This window comes from Vidua macroura, unplaced genomic scaffold (genome assembly GCF_024509145.1).
Source record: "Vidua macroura isolate BioBank_ID:100142 unplaced genomic scaffold, ASM2450914v1 whyUn_scaffold_209, whole genome shotgun sequence".
Classification (NCBI taxonomy): domain Eukaryota; kingdom Metazoa; phylum Chordata; class Aves; order Passeriformes; family Viduidae; genus Vidua; species Vidua macroura.
The window spans coordinates 47,371-59,185 of record NW_026530585.1 but is presented as its reverse complement, the minus strand read 5'-3'; the positions used below and the strand labels follow the sequence as shown (position 1 = coordinate 59,185).

At 57.3% G+C, this 11,815-nt stretch overlaps 1 protein-coding gene across 1 annotated transcript; it reads right to left on the bottom strand.

Moving 5' to 3' along the window:
* Positions 1 to 1,827: 1,827 nt before the first annotated feature.
* On the bottom strand, positions 1,828 to 11,562 carry LOC128802908 (translation initiation factor IF-2-like; the record flags this gene model as incomplete). Its single annotated transcript, XM_053969459.1, has 7 exons — positions 11,147 to 11,562; positions 7,351 to 7,490; positions 5,865 to 5,910; positions 4,850 to 4,911; positions 3,449 to 3,504; positions 2,399 to 2,525; positions 1,828 to 1,909 (listed from the first exon to the last, which is right to left on the bottom strand). Coding segments are annotated over exons 1-7 (523 nt in total), but the record flags the coding sequence as incomplete, so codon positions are not given.
* Between the last annotated feature and the right edge of the window lie 253 nt (positions 11,563 to 11,815).

Sequence of the window (11,815 nt, the reverse complement as noted above, 5' to 3'; positions counted from 1 at the left end):
CCCCCAATTCTAGCCCCAAATCCCCCATTTCCAGCCCAAAATCCACGATTTCCAGCCCAAAATCCACGATTTCCAGCCCAAAATCCACGATTTCCAGCCCAAAATCCACGATTTCCAGCCCAAAACTCCCCATTGCACCCCAAAATCCTCCATTTCCAGCCAGAATGTCCCATTTGCACCACAAAATCCCCCATGGCACCCCAAAATGCCCCATTGCACCCCGAAATCTCCCATTTCCAGCCAAAATCCCCCATTTCTGTCTTAAATCCAATAAAGATTCCCTCAAATCCTCTCAAACACCCCAAAATCTCCACAAAACCCCTCAAAATCCCCCCAAAACATCCCCAAATCCTCCCAAAACCCACGAAATCCTCCCAAAAATCCCCCTAAAACCCACCCCAAATGCCCCAAAACTGCCCCAAAATCCCCCAAAATCCACCCCAAATCCCCCCAAACCCCCAAAAATTCACCCAAAATCCCCCCACAACCTCCCCAAAATACCCACCAAACCCTCCCAAACCCCCCAAAACCCTCCCAAAACCCAAAAATCCACCCCAAATGCCCCAAAATCCCCCCAACCCCACCAACCCCTTCCAAAATCCCCCCAAAACCCTGCAATATCCTCTCAAAACCCCCCCAAAAAATCCACCCAAACTGCCCCAAAATCCACCCAAAATCCTCCCAAAACCCCCGAAATCCACTCGAAATCCCCCCAAAAACCCCAAAATCCCCCCAAAATCCCCCCACCTGCTTTGGGGGCCCTCCAGGGCCGCTCCCTGCGCAGGAGCCCCGAGGCGGCCGCCAGCGCCCCCAAATCCGCCACGCGAACCTCGGCCCCCAAACACCCCCAAATCCCCTCAAACACCCCCAAAATATCCCCAAAACCCCCAAATCACCCAAAACACCCCAAAAATATCCCCAAAATATCCCCGAAGTCCTCTCAAATCCCCTCAAAATATCCCCCAAACCCTCCAAAATATCTCCCAAATTCCCAAAACCTCCCCAAACCCCACCCCAAAATCCCCTCAAACACCCCAAAATCTCCCCAAATCCTCCCAAAACCCCGCAAAATCCTCCCAAAAAAAACCCAAAAATCCACCCCAAATGCCCCAAAATCCCCCCAACCCCACCAACCCCTTCCAAAGTCCCCCCAAAACCCTGCAATATCCTCTCAAAACCTCCCCAAAAATCCACCCAAACTGCCCCAAAATCCACCCAAAATCCCCCCAAAACCCCCGAAATCCACTCGAAATCCCCCCAAAAACCCCAAAATCCCCCCAAAATCCCCCCACCTGCTTTGGGGGCCCTCCAGGGCCGCTCCCTGCGCAGGAGCCCCGAGGCGGCCGCCAGCGCCCCCAAATCCGCCACGCGATACCTCGGCCCCCAAACACCCCCAAATCCCCCCAAACACCCCCAAAATATCCCCAAAACCCCCAAATCCCCCAAAACACCCCCAAAATATCCCCAAAACCCCCAAAATCCTCTCAAAATATCTCCCAAACCCTCCAAAATATCTCCCAAAATCCCCCCAAAACCTCCCCAAACCCCACCCCAAAATCCCCTCAAACACCCCAAAATCTCCCCAAATCCTCCAAAACCCCGCAAAATCCTCCAAAAAAAACCCCAAAAATCCACCCCAAATGCCCCAAAATCCCCCGAACCCCACCAACCCCTTCCAAAGTCCCCCAAAACCCTGCAATATCCTCTCAAAACCCCCCCAAAAATCCACCCAAACTGCCCCAAAATCCACCCAAAATCCACCCAAAACCCCCGAAATCCACTCGAAATCCCCCCAAAAACCCCAAAATCCCCCCAAAATCCCCCCACCTGCTTTGGGGGCCCTCCAGGGCCGCTCCCTGCGCAGGAGCCCCGAGGCGGCCGCCAGCGCCCCCAAATCCGCCACGCGAACCTCGGCCCCCAAACACCCCCAAATCCCCCCAAACACCCCCAAAATATCCCCCCAAACACCCCCAAATCCCCCAAAACACCCCCAAAATATCCCCAAAATATCCTTCAACCCCCCCAAAATATCCCCAAAATATCCCCGAAGTCCTCTCAAATCCCCTCAAAATATCCCCCAAACCCTCCAAAATATCTCCCAAATTCCCAAAACCTCCCCAAACCCCACCCCAAAATCCCCTCAAACACCCCAAAATCTCCCCAAATCCTCCCAAAACCCCTGCAAAATCCTCCCAAAAAAACCCCAAAAATCCACCCCAAATGCCCCAAAATCCCCCCAACCCCACCAACCCCTTCCAAAATCCCCCCAAAACCCTGCAATATCCTCTCAAAACCTCCCCAAAAATCCACCCAAACTGCCCCAAAATCCACCCAAAAACCCCCGAAATCCACTCGAAATCCCCCCAAAAACCCCAAAATCCCCCCGAAATCCCCCCACCTGCTTTGGGGGCCCTCCAGGGCCGCTCCCTGCGCAGGAGCCCCGAGGCGGCCGCCAGCGCCCCCAAATCCGCCACGCGAACCTCGGCCACCAACTCCAGCTCCTCGTCCTCGGGGAGCCCTCCCCGCTGGGGGGACACAGGGACGGCAGGTGAACCCCAAAAGTGGGCACAGAGCCCCAAAAAAAAACCCAAAAATGGGCACAGAGACCCCCAAAAAAACCCAAAAATGGACACAGAGCCCCCCCAAAATGGGCACAGAGCCCCCAAAAAATGGGCACAGAGCCCCCCAAAAAAACCAAAAATGGGCACAGAGCCCCCCAAAACCCCAAAATGGGCAAAGAGCCCCAAAAATGGGCACAGAGCCCCCCAAAAATGGGCACAGAGCCCCCCAAAAAAACCCAAAATGGGCACAGAGCCCCCCAAAGATGAAGACCCCCCCTGAACCCCAAAAATGGGCACAGACCCCCCAAAAATGGGCACAGAGCCCCCAAAAATGGGCACAGGGCCCCCAAAAAACCCAAAAATGGACACAGACCCCCCTGAACCCCAAAAATGGGCACAGAGCCCCCCCCCACAAAAAACCAAAAATGGGCACAGAGCCCCCCAATAATGGGCACAGAGCCCCCCCAAAAAACCAAAAATGGGCACAGAGGCCCAAAAAATGGGCACAGAGCCCCCCAAAATGGATGAAGACCCCCCCTGAACCCCAAAATGTGGATCTAAGTCCCCTGACACATTTTGGGGTCTCCATTTTTTGGTGTTCCCCCCAAATTTTTGGGTTCCCCCCATTTCTTGGGGTGTCCCCCCCCCAATTCAGGGGTCCTCCTCCCATTTTTTAGGGTCCACCCCCAATTTTGGGGTGTGCCCCTCAATTTTTGGGGTGTGCTCCTCAATTTTTGGGGTCTCCCCCCCACATTTTTTGAAGTTTCCCCCCCGAATTTTTGGGATCCCCCTCAATTCTGGGGTCCATCCCCAATTTTTGGGGTCCCCAAATTTTGGGGTCCCCCCCAATTTTGGGGTCCCCCCGATTTTGGGGTCCCCCCCCTCACCTGCTGAGCTGCAGCTGCTCCAGGGCTCCCCCCGGGCCCCCCGCGGGCTCCCAAACCTGGGGGGGAAATGGGGAAAAACCCCGGGACTGGTCAGACTGGGAGGGACTGGGATGGACTGGGAGGGACTGGGAGGGACTGGGATGGACTGGGATAAACTGGGACGGACTGGGATGGACTGGGAGGGACTGGGATGGACTGGGATAAACTGGGATGGACTGGGAGGGACTGGGAAGGGATTGGGAGGGACTGGGATGGACTGAGGGGAACTGGGATAAACTGGGATGGACTGGGATAGGACTGGGAGGGACTGGGAATGAACTGGAAGGGAACTGGGGGGGAACTGGGAGGGACTGGGACAAACTGGGAGGGACTGGGAGGGGATTGGGAGGGACTGGGAAAGGAACTGGGAGGGACTCGGAGAGACTGGGACAAACTGGGAGGGACTGGGAGGGGATTGGAGGGAAGTGGGAGGGACTGGGAATGAACTGGGAGGGACTGGGAGGGACTGGGAATGAGCTGGGAGAGACTGGGATGGACTGTGAGGGATTGGGGAGGGACTGGGAGGGACTGGGAGGGACTGGGAGGGAACTGGGAGGGACTGGGAAAGGAACTGGGAGGAACTGGGAGAGACTGGGACAAACTGGGAGGGACTGGGAGGGGATTGGAGGGAAGTGGGAGGGAATTCAGAGGGACTGGGAGAGACTGGGAAGGACTGGGAATGAACTGGGAGGGACTGGGAGAGGATTGGGAGGGAACTGGGAGGGACTGGGAGAGGATTGGGGGGAACTGGGAGGGGCTGGGAATGAACTGGGAATGACTGGGAGGGACTGGGGGGGAACTGGGAGGGGATTGGGGGGGACTGGTCTGTACTGGTTCGTACTGGTTTATACTGGGCTGTAATGGTCCGTACTGGTCCAACCCCGTCTCTACTGGTCCATACTGGTCTGCACTGGTCCATACTGGACCATAATTGTCCATACTGGTCCATTGTGGTTTATACTGGTCTGTACTGGTCTGTACTGGTCCATACTGGTCAGTAATGGTCCGAACTGGTCCATACTGGTCCATACTGGTCAGCAATGGTCTGAACTGGTCCATACTGGTCAGTAATGATCTGAACTGGTCCATACTGGTCCATACTGGTCCATAGTGGTCAGTAATGGTCTGAACTGGTCCATACTGGTCCGTACTGGTCCATACTGGTCAGTAATGGTCTGAACTGGTCCATACTGGTCCACACTGGTCAGCAATGGTCTGAACTGGTCCATACTGGTCCAGACTGGTCAATAATGATCTGAACTGGTCCATACTGGTCCATACTGGTCAGTAATGGTCCGAACTGGTCCATACTGGTCCATACTGGTCCATACTGGTCCATACTGGTCCATACTGGTCACTCACCGCGCCGCCCTCGGGCCGGGGTCCCCAACACCAGCGCTGCCGGGGGGGCTTGCGGGGGGGGTCTGGGGACACAGAGGGGACACAGGTGAGACACAGGTGAGACCCACAGGTGACAACGGGGACAGCCCAGGTGACATTGGGGACCCTCAGGTGACACCAGGACACCCCAGGTGACAACGGGGACAGCCCAGGTGACACCAGGACACCCCAGGTGACAACGGGGACAGCCCAGGTGACACCAGGACACCCCAGGTGACATTGGGGACACCCCCAGGTGACACTGAGGACACTTCAGGTGACACCTGGACACCCCCAGGGGGCATTGGGGACCCTCAGGTGACATCAGGTGACACCACCTCTCCCCTCAGGTGACATTGGGGACACCCCCAGGTGACACCAGGACCCCCCCAGGTGACAATGGCGACGCCCCCAGGTGACACCAGGGATAGCCCAGGTGACACCAGGTGACACCAGGAACCCCCAGGTGACATCGGGGACCCCCAGGACCCCTCCAGGTGACACCCACCCCTCCCCTCAGGTGACACTGGGAACACCACAGGTGACACTGGGGATCCCCCAGGTGACCCCAGGTAACATTGGGGACCCCCCCAGGTGACATCAGGACCCCCCTCAGGTGACACTGGGGACCCCCCAGGTGACCCCAGGTGACATTGGGACCCCCAGGTGACATCAGGACCCCCCAGGTGACCCCAGGTAACAACGGGGACCCCCTCAGGTGACCCCAGGTGACATTGAGGACCCCCAGGTAACACTGGGGACCCCAGAGGTGACATCAGGACCCCCCCCAGGTGACATCAGGACCCCCCCCAGGTGACATCGGGGACCCCCCAGGTGACACTGGGGACCCCCAGAGGTGACATCAGGACCCCCCCTCAGGTGACATTGGGGACCCCCAGGTGACCCCAGGTGACATCAGGACCCCCAGGTGAGATCAGGACCCCCCAGGTGACATTGGGGACCCCCAGGTGACCCCAGGTGACATCGGGGACCTCACCTTGTCCCCAGGTGAAGCCGCTGCTCACCAGGCGCTGCAGGGCCTTCTGTGGGGGAGGGACCCCCAAAAAAACCCCTCAGGAGGGGCCAAAATGGGGGCAGGGAACCCCAAAAATCGGAGAGGAGAACCCCAGAAACTCCTCAAGAGGGGCCCAAACCCTCCCAAACCACCCCAAAAATACCCAAAAACCACCCCAAAACCACCCTAAAAATACCCTAAAACCACCCAAAACTGCCCCAAAACCACCCCAAAATTACCCCAAAATCATCCCAAACCCCCCCAAACCCTTCCCAGTCTCTCCCAGTCCATCCCAGTTCCCTCCCAGTCCATCCCAGTTGCACCCAGTCCCCCCCAAACCCCTCCCAATCCATCCCAATTCCCTCCCAATCTCTCCCAAACCCCTCCTCTCTCCCAGTTTATCCCAGTCCCTCCCAGTCCCTCCCAAACCCCTCCCAGTCCATCCCAGTTCCTCCCAGTTCCTCCCAATCCCCTCCCAGTTGCTCCCAGTCCCCCCCCAATCCCCTCCCAGTCCATCCCAGTCTCCCCCAACCCCTCCCAGTCCCTCCCAATCCCTCCCAGTTCATCCCAGTCCCTCCCAGTTCATCCCAGTCCCCCCCAAACCCCTCCCAGTCCATCCCAGTCTCCCCCAACCCCTCCCAGTTCACTCCCAGTCCCTCCCAATCCCTCCCAGTCACTCCCAGTTCATCCCAGTCCCTCCCAGTTCATCCCAGTCCCCCCCAAACCCCTCCCAGTCCATCCCAGTCTCTCCCAAACCCCTCCCAGTCTCTCCCAGTTTATCCCAGTCCCTCTCAGTCCCCCCCAAACCCCTCCCAAAACCCCTCCCAGTTGCTCCCAGTCCCCCCCAAACCCCTCCCAGTCCATCCCAAACCCCTCCCAGTCCCTCCCAGTCCCTCCCAGTCGCTCCCAGTTCCCTCCCAGTCCACCCCAAACCCCTCCCAAACCCCTCCCAGTTGCTCCCAGTCCCCCCCAAACCCCTCCCAGTCCCCTCCCAGTCGCTCCCAGTCCCTCCCAGTCCACCCCAAACCCCTCCCAGTCCCTCCCAGTTCCCTCCCAGTCCCTCCCAGTTCTTCCCAATCCCCTCCCAGTCCATCCCAGTCTCTCCCAGTCCCTCCCAGTTCCCTCCCAGCCCCCCCCAAACCCCTCCCAGTCCATCCCAGTCCCCCCAGTCCCCCCCAAACCCCTCCCAGTCCCTCCCAGTCCCCCCCAAACCCCTCCCAGTCCCTCTCAGTTCCTCCCAATCCCCTCCCAGTTCCCTCCCAGTCCCCCCCAATCCCCTCCCAGTTTATCCCAGTCCCTCCCAATCCCCTCCCAGTCTCTCCCAGTCCCCCCCAATCCCCCCCCAATCCCCTCCCAGTCCCTCCCAGTCCCCCCCCAATCCCCCCCCAATCCCCTCCCAGTCCCTCCCAGTTCCTCCCAATCCCCTCCCAGTCCCCCCCAAACCCCTCCCAGTCCATCCCAGTCTCACCAGTAGCCCCTGGCTGGGCCGCAGGGACCCCTCAGGTTCCGGGGGGGCTCCCCCGGGCCCCCCCCCGTCCTCGCCCGGCCCCGCCGGGTCCTCCCCCCCCCGGGGGGGCTTCTCCTCCTCCTCCATGGGACGGCGACAGCCTGGGGAGGGGCACAAGGGGGGTGGGCGACTCCCCAAAACCGGGCGGTTTCACCCCAAATTTCTCCCCCGGGTCCAAATTTCCCCCGTTCCTGCTTTTTCTGGGGTCGTTGTTGGGTCAGGAATCATCCGCTCGTGGCTCTCAAATCCTCAATTCCCGCCTCAAAATCCTCAATTTATCTTCAAAATTGTCAATTTCCGCCCCAAAATCCTCAATTCTCACCCCAAAATTGTCAATTCCCACCCCAAAATTGCCAATTCCCACCCAAAATCCTCAATTCTCACCCCCAAGTCCTCAATTTCTGCCCAAAATCGTCAATTCCCACCCCCAAAATTCTCAATTCCCACCCCAAATTTCTCAATTTATCTTCGAAATTCTCAATTTCCGCCACAAAATCCTCAATTTCTGCCCAAAATTGTCAATTCCCACCCCAAAATCCTCAATTTATCTTCAAAAATGTCAATTTCCGCCCCAAAATTGTCAATTCCCACCCCAAAATCCTCAATTCTCGCCCCCAAATTCTCAATTTCTCCCAAAATCCTCAATTCCTGCCCCAAAATCCTCAATTCCTGCCCCAAAATTCTCAATTTCTCCCCAAAATCCTCAATTTCTCCCCAAAATTCTCAATTTATCCCCAAAATTCTCAATTTATCCCTGAAATCCTTAATTCCTGCCCCAAATTCCTCAATTCCTACCCCAAAATTCTCAATTTATCCCCAAAATCCTCAAATTTTCCCCAAAATTCTCAATTCCCGCCCCCAAATCCCTTCCATGTCCCCCCAAATTCTCTTTTTTTCCCCCCAAGTCTTTAATTTCTCTCTCAAAATCCCACCCCAAATGATCTTTTCACTCCAATTCCCACCCCAAATTTTCATTTTCTTCCCCCAAATCCTTTCCAGAATCCCAAATCCCCTCCCTGCACCCCAAATTTTCCTTTTCTTCACCAAAATCCTTTCCAGAACCCCAAATCCTCTCCCCGCACCCCAAATTCTCCTTTTCTTCCGCCAAATCCTCTCCCTGCACCCCAAATCCTTTCCAGAACACCCAAATTCCCGATCCCACCCCAAATCCTCCTTTTCTTCCCCCAAATCCTTTCCAGAATCCCAAATCCTCTCCCCGCACCCCAAATTCTCCTTTTCTTCCCCCAAATCCTTTCCAGCACCCCAAATTCCCGATCCCACCCCAAATCCCCTCCCTGCACCCCAAATCCTTTCCAGAACCCCAAAGCTCCTCCCTGCACCCCAAATTTTCATTTTCTTCCCCCAAATCCTTTCCAGAACCTACAAATTCCCGCTCCCACCCCAAACCCCCTCCCCGCACCCCAAATCCCCCCGTGCCACCCCAAATTCCCTCCCCGCACCCCAAATCCCCCCTTTGCCGGCCCCGAATCTCCGATTCCCACCCCAAATCCCCTCAATCCCCCCCAAATCCCCTCAATCCCCCCCAAATCCCCTCAGCTCCCTCCTCCCCTCACGCCCCCTCCCCGATCTCCCCCCGCCCCCTCCCGCCCCCCGAATCCCCCCCAAACCCCGCCGTTCTCGCCCCAAACCACCGCGAACCCCCCTTTCTCCCCTCTCCCCACCCCGAACTCCCCCTCACGACCCCCGTCCCCATCTCAGACCCCCCCAGGACCCCCCAAAACCGCCCCGATCCCCCCGACCCCCGCCCGGGCCCCGCCGCCATTTTACCGCGGCTCCTCCGCTCCCTCCGCTGGGGGGGCGGCGCCGCGCGGGGCACGACGGGTAGCGCCGCCTACCGGGTGGGAGGACCCGCGCCGCGCGCCGTTGCCAGGCGACTCCGCCAGCGTGGCCACGCCCCCTTCTGGGAGCCACGCCCAATCACGGCCGCCACTCCCTCCCCTAGACCACGCCCACGCTTTGGCCTCGCCCCCACCCTCTCCTTATTGGGAAGAGGCGCTGGCGCACGGGGGCGGGGTTTGAATATATTAAAGGGAGGCCACGCCCCCGGAAGCGGGGGTGTGTTTGGGGGCTTCGGGAGGGGATTTTTGGGGGGTCCCGAGGGGATTTTGGGGGGTCCTAAGGGGATTTGGGGGGTCCCGAGGAGATTTTGGGGGGTCCTGGGTGCGTTTTGGGGGGTCTTGATGGGATTTTAGGGGGTCATGAGGGGATTTTGGGAGGTCCCGAGGGGATTTCTGGGGGGTCCCGGGTGCACCTGGGAGGTCTCGAGGGGATTTTGGGGAGTCCTGAGGGCATTTTTGGGGGGTCCTGGGTGCGTTTTGGGGGGTCCTGAGGGGATTTTGGGGGGTCCTAGTTGTATTCTGGGAGATCTCGAGGGGATTTTGGGGGGTCCTGGGTGCGTTTTGGGGGGTCCTGAGGGGATTTTGGGGGGTCCCCAGGGCATTTTTGGGGGGTCCTGGGTGCGTTTTGGGGGTCCTCGGTGCATTTTGGGGGGTCTCGAGGAGATTTTGGGGGTCCTGATGGGATTTTGGGGGGTCCTGAGGGGATTTTGGGGTGTCCCGAGGGGATTTTGGGGGGTCCCGAGGGGATTTTGGGGAGTCCCGCGGGGATTTTTGGGGGGTCCCGAGTGCGTTTGGGAGGTCCCGAGGGGATTTTGGGGTGTCCCGAGGGGATTTTGGGAGGTCTTGAGGGAATTTTGGGGGGCCCCGGGTGCGTTTGGGGGGTCCCAAGGGGTTTTTGGGGGTCCCATGTGGATTTTGGGGTGTCCCGAGGGGATTTTGGGAGGTCCTGAGGGGATTTTGGAGGGTCCTGGGTCTATTCTGGGAGATCTCAAGAGGATTTTTGGGGGTCCTGGGTGCGTTTTGGGAGGTCCTGAGGGGATTTTGGGGGGTCCCGAGGGGATTTTTGGGGGTCTCAGGTGTGTTCTGGAGGAGATTGGAGAGTCCTGAGGGGCTCCAAATGGAGGGTGAGGGATCTGAGACCCCCCTCAAGTCATCTGACCCCCCCAAAAATCTGACCCCTTCCATTCCCATGACCACCCCAAATCTGGCCCTCCCCCAAATCTTGTGACCCCCCTCCAATCCTGCCCCCATTTTTCCCCAAAATCCCCCCCCCGGACCCCTCCCAAACACCCCCTGACCCACCCAAATTCCCCCTTTTCCCCCAAAAAAAACCTCGCAGAGCCTTGGGAACAATTAAAAGGTCTCAGCAACACCCACAACATGTCACGATACACGGTAGAAAAGGGGGGGACCCCCCCAATTCTCACCCTGAACCCCCCCTCACAGGCTCTGAGCCCCCCAATTTTCCCCTGGCATGTCCCAGCCGAAAATTCCCTTTTCTGCCCCACTCCTCTTTCTCCCCAATCCAAATTTTTTCCCTTTTTTGCACTTTTCTGCTCCCTTTTAAACCCCAAACCCTTCTCCCAAGCCCACAGATTCCCTCCCTGCACACCAAATTTCCTCTTCTGACACCGAAAATCCCCCATTCCCACCCCAAATCCCTCCCAATGCCCTTCCCATCCACTGAATTCCCCCAAATCTTGCTGTTTCTGCCCCAAATCACCCCACACCCCATTTTTTCCTTTCTCCACACCACAACCTCCCTCTCAAAACCCTTCTCAACCCCTTAAACCCCCTCAGACTCCCCCAAAACCACCCTGACCCCCACCCAGGCCCTGCTGCCATCTGACCGCGCCTTCTGACTTGCACTGAAATCCCTTTTCAAGAATAAAACTTACAATTTTCCATGTCTTTGTTGTCATCTTTTTTCCGGTTCTCGGCAAGAGGTGGTTCCCTTCCATGGGATCAAAGGTGGTAGGAATGTTTCATGGCTTTGGATTCTCCTGGCCAGGCTCAGTTTTTTCCTCACCACTTCAACCTCAGAGTCTCAGATTTCCACAAAGCCAAAATTTATTCAAGGTGCAATAACATGGGAATATTTGGAGCTGCTGCATCTGAGCAAGACCCTGACCACGGGACCCTTGGGCTGATGTCATTTTTCTTGCAATTTTCCCTTTTCTCTCACGTTTCCTGGCCTTTTTCCCCTCACGTTTCCTGCCCTTTTCTCCCCTCACGTTTCCCGCTCTTTTCTCCCCTCATGTTTCCCGCCCTTTTCTCCCCTCACGTTTCCCGCCCTTTTCTCCCCTCACATTTATCACCATTTTTTACCTCACATTTTCTGCCTTTTTCCCCCTCATGTTTCACGCCCTTCTCCCCTCACATTTCCCATCCTTTTCTCTCCTCACCTTTCCTGCTCTTTTCTCCCCTCACATTTCCCGCTCTTTTCTCCCCTCACGTTTCCCGCTCTTTTCTCCCCTCACATTTCCCACCATTTTTTCCTCTCACTTTTCCCACCCTTTTTTCCCCTCATATTTCTCATTTTTTACCTCACGTTTTCCGCCTTTTTC